General features: G+C 40.1%; 1 protein-coding gene across 1 annotated transcript; it reads right to left on the bottom strand.

Annotated features, from left to right (window-relative positions):
* Positions 1–5,539: 5,539 nt before the first annotated feature.
* On the bottom strand, positions 5,540–14,246 carry LOC128219746 (transcription factor Sox-8-like). Its single transcript, XM_052927706.1, has 3 exons — positions 13,690–14,246; positions 7,316–7,653; positions 5,540–7,086 (listed from the first exon to the last, which is right to left on the bottom strand). Exons 1-3 carry the CDS (start codon positions 14,046–14,048, stop codon positions 6,347–6,349), a joined length of 1,437 nt encoding a protein of 478 aa, XP_052783666.1. The 5' UTR covers positions 14,049–14,246; the 3' UTR covers positions 5,540–6,346.
* Between the last annotated feature and the right edge of the window lie 1,249 nt (positions 14,247–15,495).

Raw genomic sequence — 15,495 nt, 5'->3', positions numbered from 1 at the left:
GTGCATCATGGTCCCCAGAAGGACATGCCTTGTGTCGTATAGAGCTATGGAACTCGGCTGAGTGATCTAGGTGCATCATGGTCCTCGGAAGGAAATGTCTTGTGTCGTATAGAGCTATGGAACTCGGCTGAGTGATCTAGGTGCATCATGGTCCTCGGAAGGAAATGCCTTGTGTCGTATAGAGCTATGGAACTCGGCTGAGTGATCTAGGTGCATCATGGTCCCCAGAAGGACATGCCTTGTGTCGTATAGAGCTATGGAACTCGGCTGAGTGATCTAGGTGCATCATGGTCCCTAGAAGGACATGTCTTGTGTCGTATAGAGCTATGGAACTCGGCTGAGTGATCTAGGGCCATAATGGTCCTCGGAAGGAAATGTCTTGTGTAGTATAGAGCTATGAAACTCGGCTGAGTGATCTAGGTGCATCATGGTCCCCGGAAGGGAATACCTTGTGTTGTATAGAGCTATGAAACTCGGCTGAATGATCTAGGGCCAACATGGTCCCCAGAAGGACATGCCTTGTGTCGTATAGAGCTATGAAACTCGGCTGAGTGATCTAGGGCCATAATGGTCCTCAGAAGGGCTTGCCTTGTGTCGTATAGAGCTATGAAACTCGGCTGAGTGATCTAGGGCCATAATGGTCCTCAGAAGGGCTTGCCTTGTGTCGTATAGAGCTATGAAACTCGGCTGAGTGATCTAGGGCCATAATGGTCCTCAGAAGGGCATGCCTTGTGTCGTATAGAGCTATGAAACTCGGCTGAGTGATCTTGGGCCATAATGGTCCTTAGAAGGGCATGCCTTGTGTTGTATAGAGCTATGAAACTCGGCTGAGTGATCTAGGGCCATAATGGTCCTCAGAAGGACTTGCCTTGTGTCGTATAGAGCTATGTCACACGGATGAGTGATCTAGGGCCAGAATGGTCATCAGAAGGGCACGGCTTGTGTCGTATAGAGCTATGGCACTCGGATGAGTGATCTAAGGCCGTCATGGTCCTCAGAAGGGTATGCCTTGTGTCGTATAGAGCTATGGCACTCGGATTAGTGATCTAAGGCCGTCATGGTCCTAGGAAGGGTATGCCTTGTGTCGTATACAGCTATGGCACTCGGATGAGTGATCTAAGGCCATAAAGGTCCTCAGAAGGGCATGCCTTAATTGTGTTGTATAGAGCTATGGAACTCGGGTGAGTGATCTAGGTGCATCATGGTTCTCGGAAGGGCATGTCTTGTGTCGTATAGAGCTATGGCACTCGGATGAGTGATCTAGGCCAATCATGGTCCTAGGAAGGGCTTGCCTTGTCTCGTATAGAACTGTGGCATTCGGCTGAGTGATCTAGGGCCAATTTGATCCTCGGAAGGGCATGTCTTGTGTAATATAGAGCTATGGAACTCAGGAGAGTGATCTTGGGCCAATTTGATCCTCGGAAGGGCATGTCTTGTGTAGTATAGAGCTATGGAACTCAGGAGAGTGATCTAGGGCCATAATGGTCCTCAGAAGGACATGCCTTGTGTCGTAAAGAGCTATGGAACTCGGCTGAGTGATCTATGGCCATAATGGTCCTCAGAAGGGCATGCCTTGTGTCGTATAGAGGTATGGAACTCAGGAGAGTGATCTAGGGCCATAATGGTCCTCAGAAGGGCATGCCTTGTGTCGTATAGAGTTATGAAACTCGGCTGAGTGAACTTGGGCCATAATGGTCCTCAGAAGGGCATGCCTTGTGTCGTATAGAGCTATGGAACTCAGGAGAGTGATCAAGGGCAATAATGGTCCTCAGAAGGGCATGCCTTGTGTCGTATAGAGCTATGGAACTCGGCTGAGTGATCTATGGCCAATATGGTCCTCAGATGGGCATGTCTTGTGTCGTATAGAGCTATGGAACTCGGCTGAGTGATCTAGGGCCATAATGGTCCTCAGAAGGGCATGCCTTGTGTCGTATAGAGCTATGGCACAAGGATGAGTATCTAGGGCCAATATTGTCCTCGGAAGGGCATGCCAGTGTGGTATAGAGCTATAGCACTCGGATGACTGATCAAGGGCCATCATGATCCTCGGAAGGGCATGTCTTGTGTAGTATAGTGCTATGAAACTCGGGTGAGTGATCTAGGTACATCATGGTCCCCAGAAGGGCATGTATTGTGTAGTATTAAGTTATGGAAGTCCTGTAAGTGATCTAGGGTCATCATGGTCCCCAGAAGGGCATGCCTTGTGTCGTATAGAGCTATGGAACTTGGGTGAGTGATCTAGGGTCATTATGGTCCCCAGAAGGGCATGCCTTGTGTCGTATAGAGCTATGGAACTTGGGTGAGTGATCTAGGGTCATTATGGTCCCCAGAAGGGCATGCCTTGTGTCGTATAGAGCTATGGAACTTGGGTGAGTGATCTAGGGTCATTATGGTCCCCAGAAGTGCATGCCTTGTGTCGTATAGAGCTATGGAACTTGGGTGCGTGATCTAGGGTCATTATGGTCCGCAGAAGGGCATGTCTTGTGTCGTATTAAGTTATGCAAGTCAGGTGAGTGATCTAGGGCCAATATGGCCCTCAGAAGGGCTTGCCTTGTGGTGTATAGAGCTATAGAACTCAGGTAAGTGATCTAGGGCCATCATGGTCCTCAGAAGGGCTTGCCTTGTGGCGTATAGAGCTATAGAACTCAGGTAAGTGATCTAGGGCCATCATGGACCTCATAGTGCATGCTTTGTGTAGTATAGAGCTATGGAACTCGGGTGAGTGATCTCGGGTCGTCAGAAGGGCGTGCCTCCTATGGGACCTAGTGAAGTAGGGTCAATATGGTCATGAGGGTCATCATGATCCTCAGAAGGGCGTGCGTTGTGTTGTATAGAGCTCGGTTGAGTTATCTGGAGGTACCACGGTCTTCTTGCTCTATATATTAGTTAATAATCAAGATGTTTTATGACACATGTTTACTACATTGTAGTTTATCTCTGCAAAAAAGTATGATGATTTGGTTTATTGTATTCAAAAATAAATATTCGGTGCATTATGGACGGTTTTAGATTCCCTTCAAATATGATTGATAAACTAAGTTTTTCTCTCTCAGCGGAATTGTTTTGCAAAACATTATGCAAATTACAATCGTTTTGTGTTTTATGAAGCTCGTAAAGTGTACAGAAAAAATAGCTGAAAATAATTTAAGTCATTGAATAGGAACACGAAAACATGCTTTACATCTTACTATCGGTTTTAAATACCACTAAGTGTAGAAAAAAAACCCGTTTAATGTTGGAAATTGCAAGGTGCATATTAAATGCATGTTAAGCAGTAGGGGTGCATTCACAAAATAAATTCAAGCGCACCATTTCAAAACGTGTGCCGATTTCAAAGATGGCGGTGTGCAGTGAGCCATAAAATCGAGGCGTATCGAATGTGTTTGGACTCACAACTTTAATGTCTTTTAAATGCTGTTTTATTGACTTCGCTATTTCGAAAGCTATATCACGATGTCTTTATAAATGTTGAAATTTCTCTCGAGTTAAAATTGCCTTTATATTTCTGTTACATCTCATTAAAGTCCCATTTAGGTTTAACTGCATACGTAATTTTCAGTTAGAAATTTATTTCCCCTGAAAATATTTCTGGACATTAAGATAATGAACAGATTTAGTGCATAACGATAATGCTACAATTTTCTTTTATTTCACATAAAAAGAGTTTAAAACATATATACATGTAAGTTCACATTTCACCAATTTGTCCATTTGTCAAGTGCTTTCCCTCGGTTTTAATACAAAAGTAGCACGGAAATGACTAAGAACGCCAATGTCCGGCCAGTTTGATTTATAACCTAATAAAACATTACAATCTGCGAGTAGAAACCTTTCAGTGGCTCACTTGGTTACTGTAAGGAGTCCACTTTTTTGGTGTTCGCATTTATTTGTTGGCAAATTAAAGTCGAGGGTTATGCAAATGTCCCTGATTTTATTTTCGAGTACATGTAGATCGAATCTGATGATCGAGTTAATACGTCCTTGCTGTGTTTCGTTCCAATTTCTTTGGAACGCCAACTTTTAACTCTAACCACGTGAGGATCGAGGAGTTTACGAAAAGGGGGCGTAACTTAAGGGCCGTTAGCTTTTTACCTGCGCTCCTCCCTCAGAACCGAGATTTATTTTGTTCAGAGTTTTCGGATGTGAAGGGGGAGAGGGTGGTGGGATACCCCGTTGATTTTATGTTCACAATTTCTAGTCCGAAATGGTCCATTTTTGGCGTATTTTTATTACTTTTTCTCCTGTTTTGAAAAACAAACAAAAAGTAGGTGACTGTTTCTTTTTTGTTGTTTATTGTTTCTTTGTTTTTGTTGTTTGTTGTATTTCTTTCTTTTTTTTTTCTTTTTTTTTTTGGGGGGGGGGGGGCAGGTGCCCACAGCCCCTGAAACCGCTAAAGCTAACATATTCATTTTTTAATCATAGAAACGCGATCTGATTTACACTACTGACCAGTTAACCGCAGCTTGCAAGATTATATGTATATGTATGCATGGTATGGTGTACCTCAAACCTGTCCTGGATATACAACGACCGGTTGTACAGGCTATAAGCAGTTACCAATGAGTGCCAAACTAATTAATGTGCTACCACATCATATAAATAATGCCCCGACAATACCGTATACCAGTTTGTTATTAAGTGCTAATCTTAGCGTAAGCAATGATATATTGTCTTAAAGACGGTCATTTCCTCATATCGCAGGTATATCTTATCTCGGGCGAATACTTAACAATTAATTAACTGCGAAACGGCGATGAAATATTACGGTGGAAAGTTCTATGTTTATGCATTTTTCTTTTTTTTCTTCTCGTTTATTGCAAAATTTGTAATGCTTATAACGGTATTCATCTTAAAGCATTTGTCTACCCAACCTACCACTCAATATAGCAACTCTGCTTTAAAAACATCCTTACTTCAAGCATGAACCTGGTCACAGTGGCATCAAGGTACCAATGGTTCGATCCCATGTAAAGTCGTTATGTACATGAAGTCAGTTTTACTATAGTATGCTTGGTTTTTCAACGAGGCTGTTTCATACTTTTAAGTTTTGGCCAAATCCAGCAGACCGTGCGTCGCCTAACATTCTAGGACAGTGTAGGACCGTCGCCTAACATTCTAGGATAGTGTAGGACCGTCGCCTAACATTCTAGGACAGTGTAGGACCGTCGCCTAACATTCTAGGACAGTGTAGGACCGTCGCCTACCATTCTAGGACAGTGTAGGACCGTCGCCTAACATTCTAGGACAGTCGCTTAACATTCTAGGACAGTGTAGGATTTACTTGAACGGCTAGCCCTTTCACGACCTCAACCTCATTTTACATCGCAGAGGGACAACATGGTAAGGACATGCAAAATATGGAAAGAGGTAATGATATCATTGCGCATGTATATGTGCTTTTGTGAAATGTCTGTTTTTAGTAACCTGTTGCTATCATTTTCCCAACTGAACTGTAATATTCGGAATGGATGAATCCACTTCGCCTAAAAGTCCACATACGTCATCATAATTATGACCATAATTTCAACTAAACTCTATGCTCATTTCAAAATTATTTATTTACATTAAAGTGTACATACGAAGAGAGAACAGATATACACCTCCAAACAATTGGGCAGCCTCACATACCAATACAACATGTATTTATAAAACTTTGAATATCAGGAAAATGTTTGATAAAGGCATATAAAACAACAACAAAATTCAAGAAATAAAGCCATGAAGTTCTTTCAATCTCAATATTAGCACAATATTGTTTCATGTCTCAATTCTGTGACTGTGCGAGTTGGATTTGCAATCCTGAGAAGAAGACATTGTGTCGGGGATCTTCTGAGACGAGATGGAATGATGGAAACACGAGACAGGAACAACATTCAACCAAACACATTATAGAACATAATCAAAGTAGGGACTCGCGTTCAAACACAATAATAATAATAATAATAATAATAATAATAATAATAATAATAATAATAATAATAATAATAAAAATAATAATAATAATAATTCAAAATGTGAAAATGAAAAAATAAAATAATACAGTGAAAATAAATATTAAAGCTAAGCATCCATATAGCACTGAACAAATGAGATACTTATGTATATGTAAAAGGTTTTAAGGCACCTTTCTATTATCTAAGGCACTGAATTTAGGCATTCGTCTACTTTGCCATGAAGGTCACCATCGCATATATATTAGCACTTGCTACTCCAACGTCACCTCCATTTCAAACACCATAGCTAGTTAGTGCTTACTCAACTCAACAATACTGGATCTGATGGTCGAACCATCTCACTCCCTCTGTGAATGACACAGTTACACGTGATGACGTCACGGGTGTGCCTCTCACGTGTACCGTTCCCATTGCTGTTCCCCCGGCACGGCCGCCGCTATGGGGTTGAACATTTGGCGCGACATGCTCATGTGAGGATAGTTCAACGAGTGCATGTATTGCGCATGCGCATTCGAACTGGCGTATGCCATGTTCTGATGAGCACCCCCTTCGAAGCGAGGACCTGCAACATTAGTATAGTCAAACTTTGTATCACAATGGTATCTGGGTGCTGGGCCTCGGGAGTGACTGACGGGCTCGAGCTTGACCCCTTCCGCCTCGTCCCTCATTTTACATGTCTGACTGGACTGCGTACCGGGGTAGCTGGGGCTGTGCATGCCGGCGGACGGGGACGTCTGCTGGGAGTTCTGGATGCCGTTGTTTGGCGAGTGGGCGGACTGAGGCGGCGATCCGGCGCTAGACAGATCGTAAGGTGATGGAATGTTGTTGTTGATGTTGCTGTTGTTGATTGCGGTGGTATTGGTGGCGTTCTGTGAGTTGTACGACTGCATGCATGAACCGGTGGCGGGGCGGAACACTCCGGACCATGACGAGGCTGTAGACGTCACTGTGTTTCCCTGGTAACAAGATGGATACTCCTGGCTGTGAGCAGTCATGTGTGTATTCGGAAGGCCGTTGGGAAGATACTGGTCCAGCTCGTGGTCATCAAACGTGTCCAGGGGAATCACTTCCGGTACGCCAAGATCCTGCAGGTTTACTCGGCTGAAATCGATGGGCTGAGCCTGTGGGTGACCTGAAATATGACAGACAACCATTAGTTAAAGGATTCATTAGAATTGAACATATAAACATATAAAGCAATATTTTTTTTAAATGAACTTGAATTATATGAACCGTATTCCCTGTTATCATAAATTGTTTTAATTAGACAGACACGGAAAAACTAGCGATATTAATTTTTTCATTCCAAAAAATAAATCTATGTGTTTTCATGATAAATCATAATTCAGAGGCTTATTTACCTGGTAGGTGTCTGCCTCGGAGGCGTTCGTTCATGCACTTCTGCATACTGATGAGTTCATGGTGGTTGGGAGTGGCCGGAGGTGTGGGCGGCCCGTGCGGGTTGTGCGGGCTGGAGCAGTTGCTACTGTCGTCGCTCATGTTCCCGGGGGAGCCGTCCAGACCCTTGAACATGATGCCTTTCGGGAGCGGGTTGGGGTTATTGTTATCCTGGCCGGGGTTCTTGAGTGGCTTTCGGCGGCGTGGCTGGTACTTGTAGTCTGGATGGTCCTTTTTGTGCTGTACGCGCAGCCGCTCCGCCTCATCCACGAACGGCCGTTTCTCTTCCTCGTTCAGTAACCTGAAGATACACAAATGATCAAGAGATTAATAAAACGGGCATTTTACTGGCAAGCTTCCTTAACAGAGACGTATGCGCGTAAACGTTGTTAGTATTTTTTTCTCTCTCTCATTTTTCGTGCTGCAAATGAATCCAAACCCATTTAGTTACATAAAAATAGGACACGAATTAAAAGCGCATAAATATTCACCTGCATTAACATTTTCTTTACATCTGTCTGAAGGACCTGCGACGAGTGCGGCGAATGGATGCCGAAGACGTGGTCTTACTTGATGTTATAAGCGCGGAAATCTATAATACTGTCAGGCCATGGCAATTTATGAAATGAACCTGTGTCCGTTTCAAAGGTTTTCAATGTTTGTACAATAATGGTAATATTAACGTTCGTGCAAGCAGCGCATGCAATTGTGTATGTCCCATTTCGGCACCCATTGCAGAAAAAAACGCACATTTGAAATATCCCTGAATATCCTTTAGATGGATATCGCGTCACGACCGGAGATCATTTCCGTGAATAACCTCTCAAGACGTCTTTAAACCAAACTGTGCTAGTATACTACTGCAGGGGAGATTGATATTATTAAAAGAGCCACACTCCGCCAGAAAAGTTACAGTATGTTTATTTGAATATTACATCCATTGTACCAAATAAACCCAGTAATATGTTTTACAACTTCATTCCTTTCAAGTTTGTACAGTACCCGCCAGTGGCTGTATTGTATTTCCAAAGTGTATCGACTTGTCCCAGACACGCAATGCTTGTTTCAGAAGGCTTGAACCTAGGTTTACTCTGCGGATTCCAAATTTCCCGGAGTGAAAAACAATCAACAACCCGGCGCCCGCCCGACTGTATGGCCGGGGAAATTAAATCCTCAAAAAATTCAACTGCGATCGATTTGGGTGTAGGGTCTCTTGCGCAATAAACTTGTACTTGAATTAATAACATGTATCAAATATCGGATAGTTTTCTTTGCTGGTGAGCTGGGATCAACGGGTATATATTTAAGATCGGTGTAAACTTGAAATTGAAATAGAATAAAATATTTGATTTATTTGTTTAAAAATGTATTTTGTAAACTTTACTACCATACGGTTTGTTTGAGTTACTAGTAAACACTATTAATAAAAAAGGTCGAAAATTAATTATGTACTTAATTTCCCCTGTCATTTAATGTTGGCAAAACACGAAGTGGCTATTAGGTTGTAAACGTTTATGGATATTATAAAAAAACCGCTTCTATTAACCATGTAAACACGTGAAATTGTTTTTTTTTGCGTTAAATATATACTTAGCTTTCACAATTTATATGCAAACTTGTGTTTAAGCGTTTTACAAATATTCAAAACATACTTATGATAAATATTGACAATATTTGTTTTCCCACCCAAACTCATTGACTTAATGTTCCATTGGAAATCCAACTGAAGATGTACATACATATGAATACAGATAGACCGACACAGTGCACAAATTATAATTTAATTAAGATTTATTTAAAGCAAGTAATTCTTCACGGATGTTTTAACCCATATTCACATCACTTACTTCAGAAAATCGTAATAGTTATGATATCAATTGACGTTTGAAATAGGCAAGATGGTTAAAATGGGTTTAATAAACCAGCTAATTTCCATTTATATTAATCATAAAACGCTTTAATTTAACAGGTGACACCGTTATTTATGGGCGAGAATTTTAAGTGTCTTCGGCAGTTCTATATCGAACGTAACGTCACGGTGTTAACGTCTTTGACGGATTGCCGTTTGGTGACGGATGGGATTTGGTTAACCAGCGAAAAAGACGGATCACCACCGCAGCTTCTGGGTCCTCTCGCGATCTAAGACTACACATTATCGACATTCAATTAAAGATTATTGTTTTCTTTATGGCATGTTTGCACTCGTTTAATTGATATGGGTGTTAGATGTAGAACACAATTGGCGGTAAATGCTCACAGCCAAGTCTAAACTGTCTTCGGTATTGCAGAAGTCCACTGCAACCAACTGAACAATAGCATATCGAAACAGCTCAAGGGGTCCACATAACCAAATTAAAACTGTTATGTATAACAACTCATAATTTTGTTTACAACATCGAATGACAAGTTCATTATGTGAAAACATAAATCACGACAAAGTGATGGTAAATAGTGTTTAATGTTTTTTGTCCTGAGGGAAAAATTAACGGATTGCAATTTGAAATTTAAATGAGGATGGCATTCCTCATGGTCAGTCTCTGTTCAGGTTGATTGACAGACATTTGCAATGTATTTTAACATTTATTATGTAATTTAAACGTTTTTAAGTTATGGCATATGTCACTACAATACACATTTGAGCTAAATTGATAGACAATATGTTTGGTGAACTATGGCAAGAAGAATTTAAACGTCCAAAGAAATGAAAGTAAAAGATATCCGCAAAAAGACCAGTGACGGTACTTTATAGTAAGGTTGGTCAAAGGCACTGGTACCGGGTATTCAAACTAAAATGTTGTTTTAAAAAAAAAAAAAAAAAATCTTACAATTCCAAACTAAAAATAACAATGCTAGAAATGTAAAAAAATATTGGAAAATATTTTTCTCATAAACACGCTCTTTGTACTGTCTATAGATTCTAACGTGTTAAAATATATAGACAGTACAAAGTGCATTGTTATTTTTAGTCTGGAATTATAAGATTTAAAAAAAAATGAGTTTGAAAATACGGAGTCAGTTGCCAAATGGTGATTTTTATTCGCTAAGCATAGTTACGCCAATACTTGCGGATGAGATGGTTGTTTGCATGTTGTGATTGTCCACGATTTTCATTTCAAAACATTTCCCAGTAGACAGAAATGGGTCATCAACAAGCCAGTGACCCCTCTGAAGTTGTTCCCGTATTTATGAGCATTGGCCATGTACTTTCTTAAAACATATATTATATATTCATGAACCCATAAACCATATTAACATGAAAAGTCCATAAAGCTGTCCGTCAAGCCGACTGTGACCCTAAAACCAGACCCACATGGCCTTTATTTTCATTCACAAAACCACAACAGTCAAACGTAAAACGTAAATACATTGATCCGTCATAATGATGGTATATCATAAAATATAGGCTTTGGTCGAATACCACAGCACGAAAGAAAACAAGGTGATTCCGGGAAACTCGATTCTTCGACAACCGTGATCCCGGTAATAGGGGATCTGTAAATGGGGTGGGTATCTTGCGATTTGAACTTACTATTTTCACAACTATACGAATCATAAGATTTGATTTGGATGAACTGGGTGCAGGGGAGTTGGTGACATGCATATGAATGTACGCCTGCAGATACCCGCTTACATGCTCGCTTGTCACATGTTATTAAAATATTTGCTCGGAGGTCTATATCCCGGGTCGTTGACAGGCATTTGGGGATATAGCGGCTCGCTGACATGCCTCGGTGTTGCAATGACACTGAACGATCGTAATAAATCAATGACAATACCGCAAACTGTTGAATGTTGACAAATCAATCACTGATCATTGACGACATGTATTTTTTTATATTTGTTCTTTTAAATTATTGCTACTGATATCATTAAATACGTGCATTTCACCTTAATGAAAGACATCCGTCTTCGGTTGAATTTCAGCGTCGATGAAATCAAACTTAACTTTTTTTAATGCGATGAGATTATATATTTATGTGAATCATCCGAGATCTGCTCTTATATTTGTTTGCTTTACGTTCCAATTCATGGTGCCCATTGACCTTGTCTACTTGATGAGAAGGCCCTTACTCCGTGAAGTGCTTCCAACTGACCAGCGGTCTCGAAGTAGCGCTCTCCGAAGGCTTACCGCATGTTACACCCGCCCGCTCTTAATTAACCCTAATTATTTCAATTAGAATCCCTGCTCGAGTACGAAAACATGGCGCTCCAATACATACTTGAGATTATATTATTTTCGCACTATAACAATACTCGAAAAGGAAAGGACGATGCGAGTTCGAGATAAGTGCACGGAAAGTACAACTCCTTCGCCGGAACTGTTACATTCCAAATTCAAGATCTGTCTACATAGTCGACAAACCATCCCGCAAAACACGAACAATTTGGTCAACCATATCATACCATTTTAAAAGTGTATACATCTTCAAAAATAGTAAACAGGTACTTGAGGCATCCTGTGGTTGTATGACAGTTATTTAATCACGGCTGATAAAAATAAACCAGTAAAATAATTATGAAATGTATTAATAAACATACGTGCTCCTGTTGAATTCATCTGACACATTTCTTTCTAGATTACATTTCTGAATAAAACAGTTGCAAATATTAACGGGATTTCGTAAATTACTGTAATGTAATTATTTAAGTTGTTACTAAATGTCCCATATAAAACTTCAATGGTTCGGCATCGTATGAAATATCTTGTATGGTGGTTGATTTTCAAGCCAACTGTAGAAGGGCATAAGAAATATAATATTTTAAAGCAGCTTTGCAAAGATTCGTTTAAACACGCTAAAACGATCGGCGTACACAGTCAATTAAGGTTATTTTTCAATTCGATAGAAAAATGTATAAACGTGTTTAATGAAATGAACACTAACGACTATCAAAGCATAATCTGTTTATGGGTCTGTTCATGAAAATCAAAGACCGGGCGTCGCATTAGACATAAAAGGTTGGAAGTTCCATGACAAAGTAGCAGCGACCTCGCAGACACACGCCACCAGACCTTGCACGCTATACCAGAGCCCATGAAATACGGATATATTCGTAAGTTCTTTATTCACGTCATTTGTCAGATTTTGGTAACAAGTCTGTGTTATCTTTTAAGTGTTATCAATATTTGCTTTTGATTTATCGTTTGCAGATCAAGTCCTTGTAGATCTGAGTTCACGGTACGAAAAATAGGTTTGTGGTACGAACTTACTTGTGCACGAATATGATGATGCCAATGTAACAAAAGGTGGGCTTGGTCAAGGAACATAGACTCCAACTTGTGACTATATTTGCATTTACCTCTCTCTGTTATATTAAGCAAAAGAAAAAACAAAGCAAAGCGTTCATATCTTTCTTCCCAAACATTCCTTGATTACTTTTTTAAGTATGATTCCGTTTTTAAGCAAAACAATGTACTTGATATTGAAAGAAGAAAATTCTTAATCCCAATAATGTAAACAAATGCATCCAGTAGATCTATAGAACATTCTTGTACATCGAGACGTTGTCATTTAAAACTCTTTAATTTATAGGATTTATTTGTTGTATCCAAAATTCAGCGTACGTTTTTGTTTTCGTAATTCTTATGAGAGATCCCATAATGAGTGTTATTTAGACATATGTTGTTATACACAGGTTTACTTTGTGACAGAATCCCATTTCGTACATCATTCCATTGAAACATAAAAGCCTTTCTTCGTCTATAGTTGCAGAAATACGGCCAATCATTCAAGACGGTAAAATATCATTTACGTACAAATGTAAGAACGTAACACACGGTTCGACGCGTACTTTCAGACAATATACATTGATGCAGCGTTAGTCACCAACATGATGGACAATAGTTACTTAGGTTGTTGTGATTTATCGTGGCTTTATATCGGCAAATGTGTTACTTTTCATGTAAGAAAACCTGAACTCAGAAAACCACAGGTTTTGTGCGAATCGAAAACTTCAAAATTTATGATTGAATGCTGATAAGGAATTGCTATAATAGTTCGAGACGCAACAATATACGAGATGGTAAATGTTGTCTAGGGAACCACTTGTTAGAGGCCCCGAATGTGGTCCCAGATGTTACACGTGCCACCCAAATGCTCGGGAATATTTATAGGGGCATTGGCGATGATATCTCGCCCTAAACATGCACTCGGAAATGATACAATCGTTCAACCATCATCACTTGAATATTCTAAAATCAAGACTTCTGATGAATTTTAAGTGGTAAGTGGCTGTCTTTGCTTAAAAGCAGATAGGTTAAGACTATAATCTTAAAAGAAGTTAAATAGCCGTGCTTTTGTGAGTTCGTATGTTGTCATCGTCAAGTATATATACATACCTCCATAGTTTCCCCAATGTCTTGCTGAGTTCTGCATTGTGAAGGTGGGGATACTGGTCCGCCAGCTTCCGACGGGCGGCCTGGGCCCACACCATGAATGCGTTCATTGGCCGTTTGATATGCGGCTTCCGCTTCTCCCCACCAGGCCCGCGCTGTGGCATGGGGATAAGGGACCAGTCGTACCCTTTCAGCACGTGAGAGACGGCCTCCTGAATCTTCTCCGGAAGCCCATCACCGTCCATGTCCGTTACCGCCTTCTTGAGTTCCACCACGCTGGGGGTACCCGGGCTGCTCGGGTCCCCCTGACTCTCCTCAGAATCACTCATTGTCGTAGGTCCGAGTTTCGATATATCTAACATTAATACTGTAAGGTTCACTCACACGCTCTGACAAAGAAGAAGTCTTTAATCACCTTGATATATTTTGTCTGTCCTTTGCACCAGTGATACTACAAAGTCCGTTACAAATGGCTTGATATGTTAAACATTAATGAATACAAAATGTTTCCAGATTTAAATTAACACGCCGTTCCTACGAGCTGTCAGTATGATTATGTTTATAATTCTATGAACGTTTGAGAGAAATAGCTACCGGCTAACTCACTCGGCAGCCAATAGTATTGAGCTACTGTGTATAACTCCGCCCACCCGATGTCATGGGCTGCGCAGCGGCGCGAGTTGAGTCGTGAGCGCATGTCATTTACATGTAACGGGATTAAATTCACGGTATCAGAGAGGAAGAACCTGTGATAAAATTGACAAAGTGGTTATCCTCAGTGCTCCTGATATTATAAATGTACTCATTTTACACATTACTTTAAAGAAGGGTACTGTGTGGTTGGAAGGTACTATTATACAAAGTTTCGTGGTCTGACCAGATTCTCACTATTTACCATTATACATATCACTAATACAACACAGGCCTGGATTTTCAGGATTTGACGTAAGAAGGGCACAGTTTGATGCGTAGCTAAGAACGTGCACCCCTCTCAAAGAACCCGAAGTCGGCTATAAAAGGGTTGGCGGCATCCTCCTTAATAAAAGTTAGCCTAACTGGTGCAATCTGGTGTAATTTGTACACAATTCTTCCATCATAATGGCCAATAATGGCAATTTACCTATTAACAGTATGTAGATGCTAATAATTTCCAAAAACAAAAGAAAAAAGAAAAAAGGTCCAACACACTATGAAATTCCATTTGACTGTGTTTATTTTTCGTGATAATATTCTTTAACCAAAACCATGACATCAAACATTCGTGAATAAAATATAGAAGCCTGCATGTCGATATCATATGTTTATTTGTTAAATTGCCTTCATTTTTTACGGGAAAGTTTGTACCCAGATGTTAAGAGATGGTGTTGATAAGAGAATTCTGTAACATATGATAAATCTATAATAGCTACAGACGTCGTGACTTTCTGAAAGGAGAACCAAAATGGAAACATAATGCATTTAAGCAGGGTTTTTTTCGTTTTTATACCGTTGCCTTGTTTTCCTCTAAGATTTCAAACACAATAAATTAAATACAAATTAAGTTTCGAGTGAAAATCAATACTATGTAAAGCCATAATAATATTGACTTTTAAGAAGCTGAAGTCCGTAAGTTCTGGCCGATTTAGTTCCCGGATTATTAATACATGTATCGCGTGCTTCTTCACTCGTCACAATCATTGATAAAGCTAATTTTGGTGGAAAAAACGCACACGGTATTTTCAATTATGGTTTCAGTATCGTGATTAAAATATAAACTGAAATGAAATAAACATATGGACGTGGTTTAATGGTGCTGTAAGTTTATAGTAT

The sequence above is a fragment of the Mya arenaria genome, chromosome 2 (genome assembly GCF_026914265.1).
Source record: "Mya arenaria isolate MELC-2E11 chromosome 2, ASM2691426v1".
Taxonomy (NCBI): domain Eukaryota; kingdom Metazoa; phylum Mollusca; class Bivalvia; order Myida; family Myidae; genus Mya; species Mya arenaria.
This window is presented reverse-complemented; position numbering and strand designations above follow the sequence as displayed.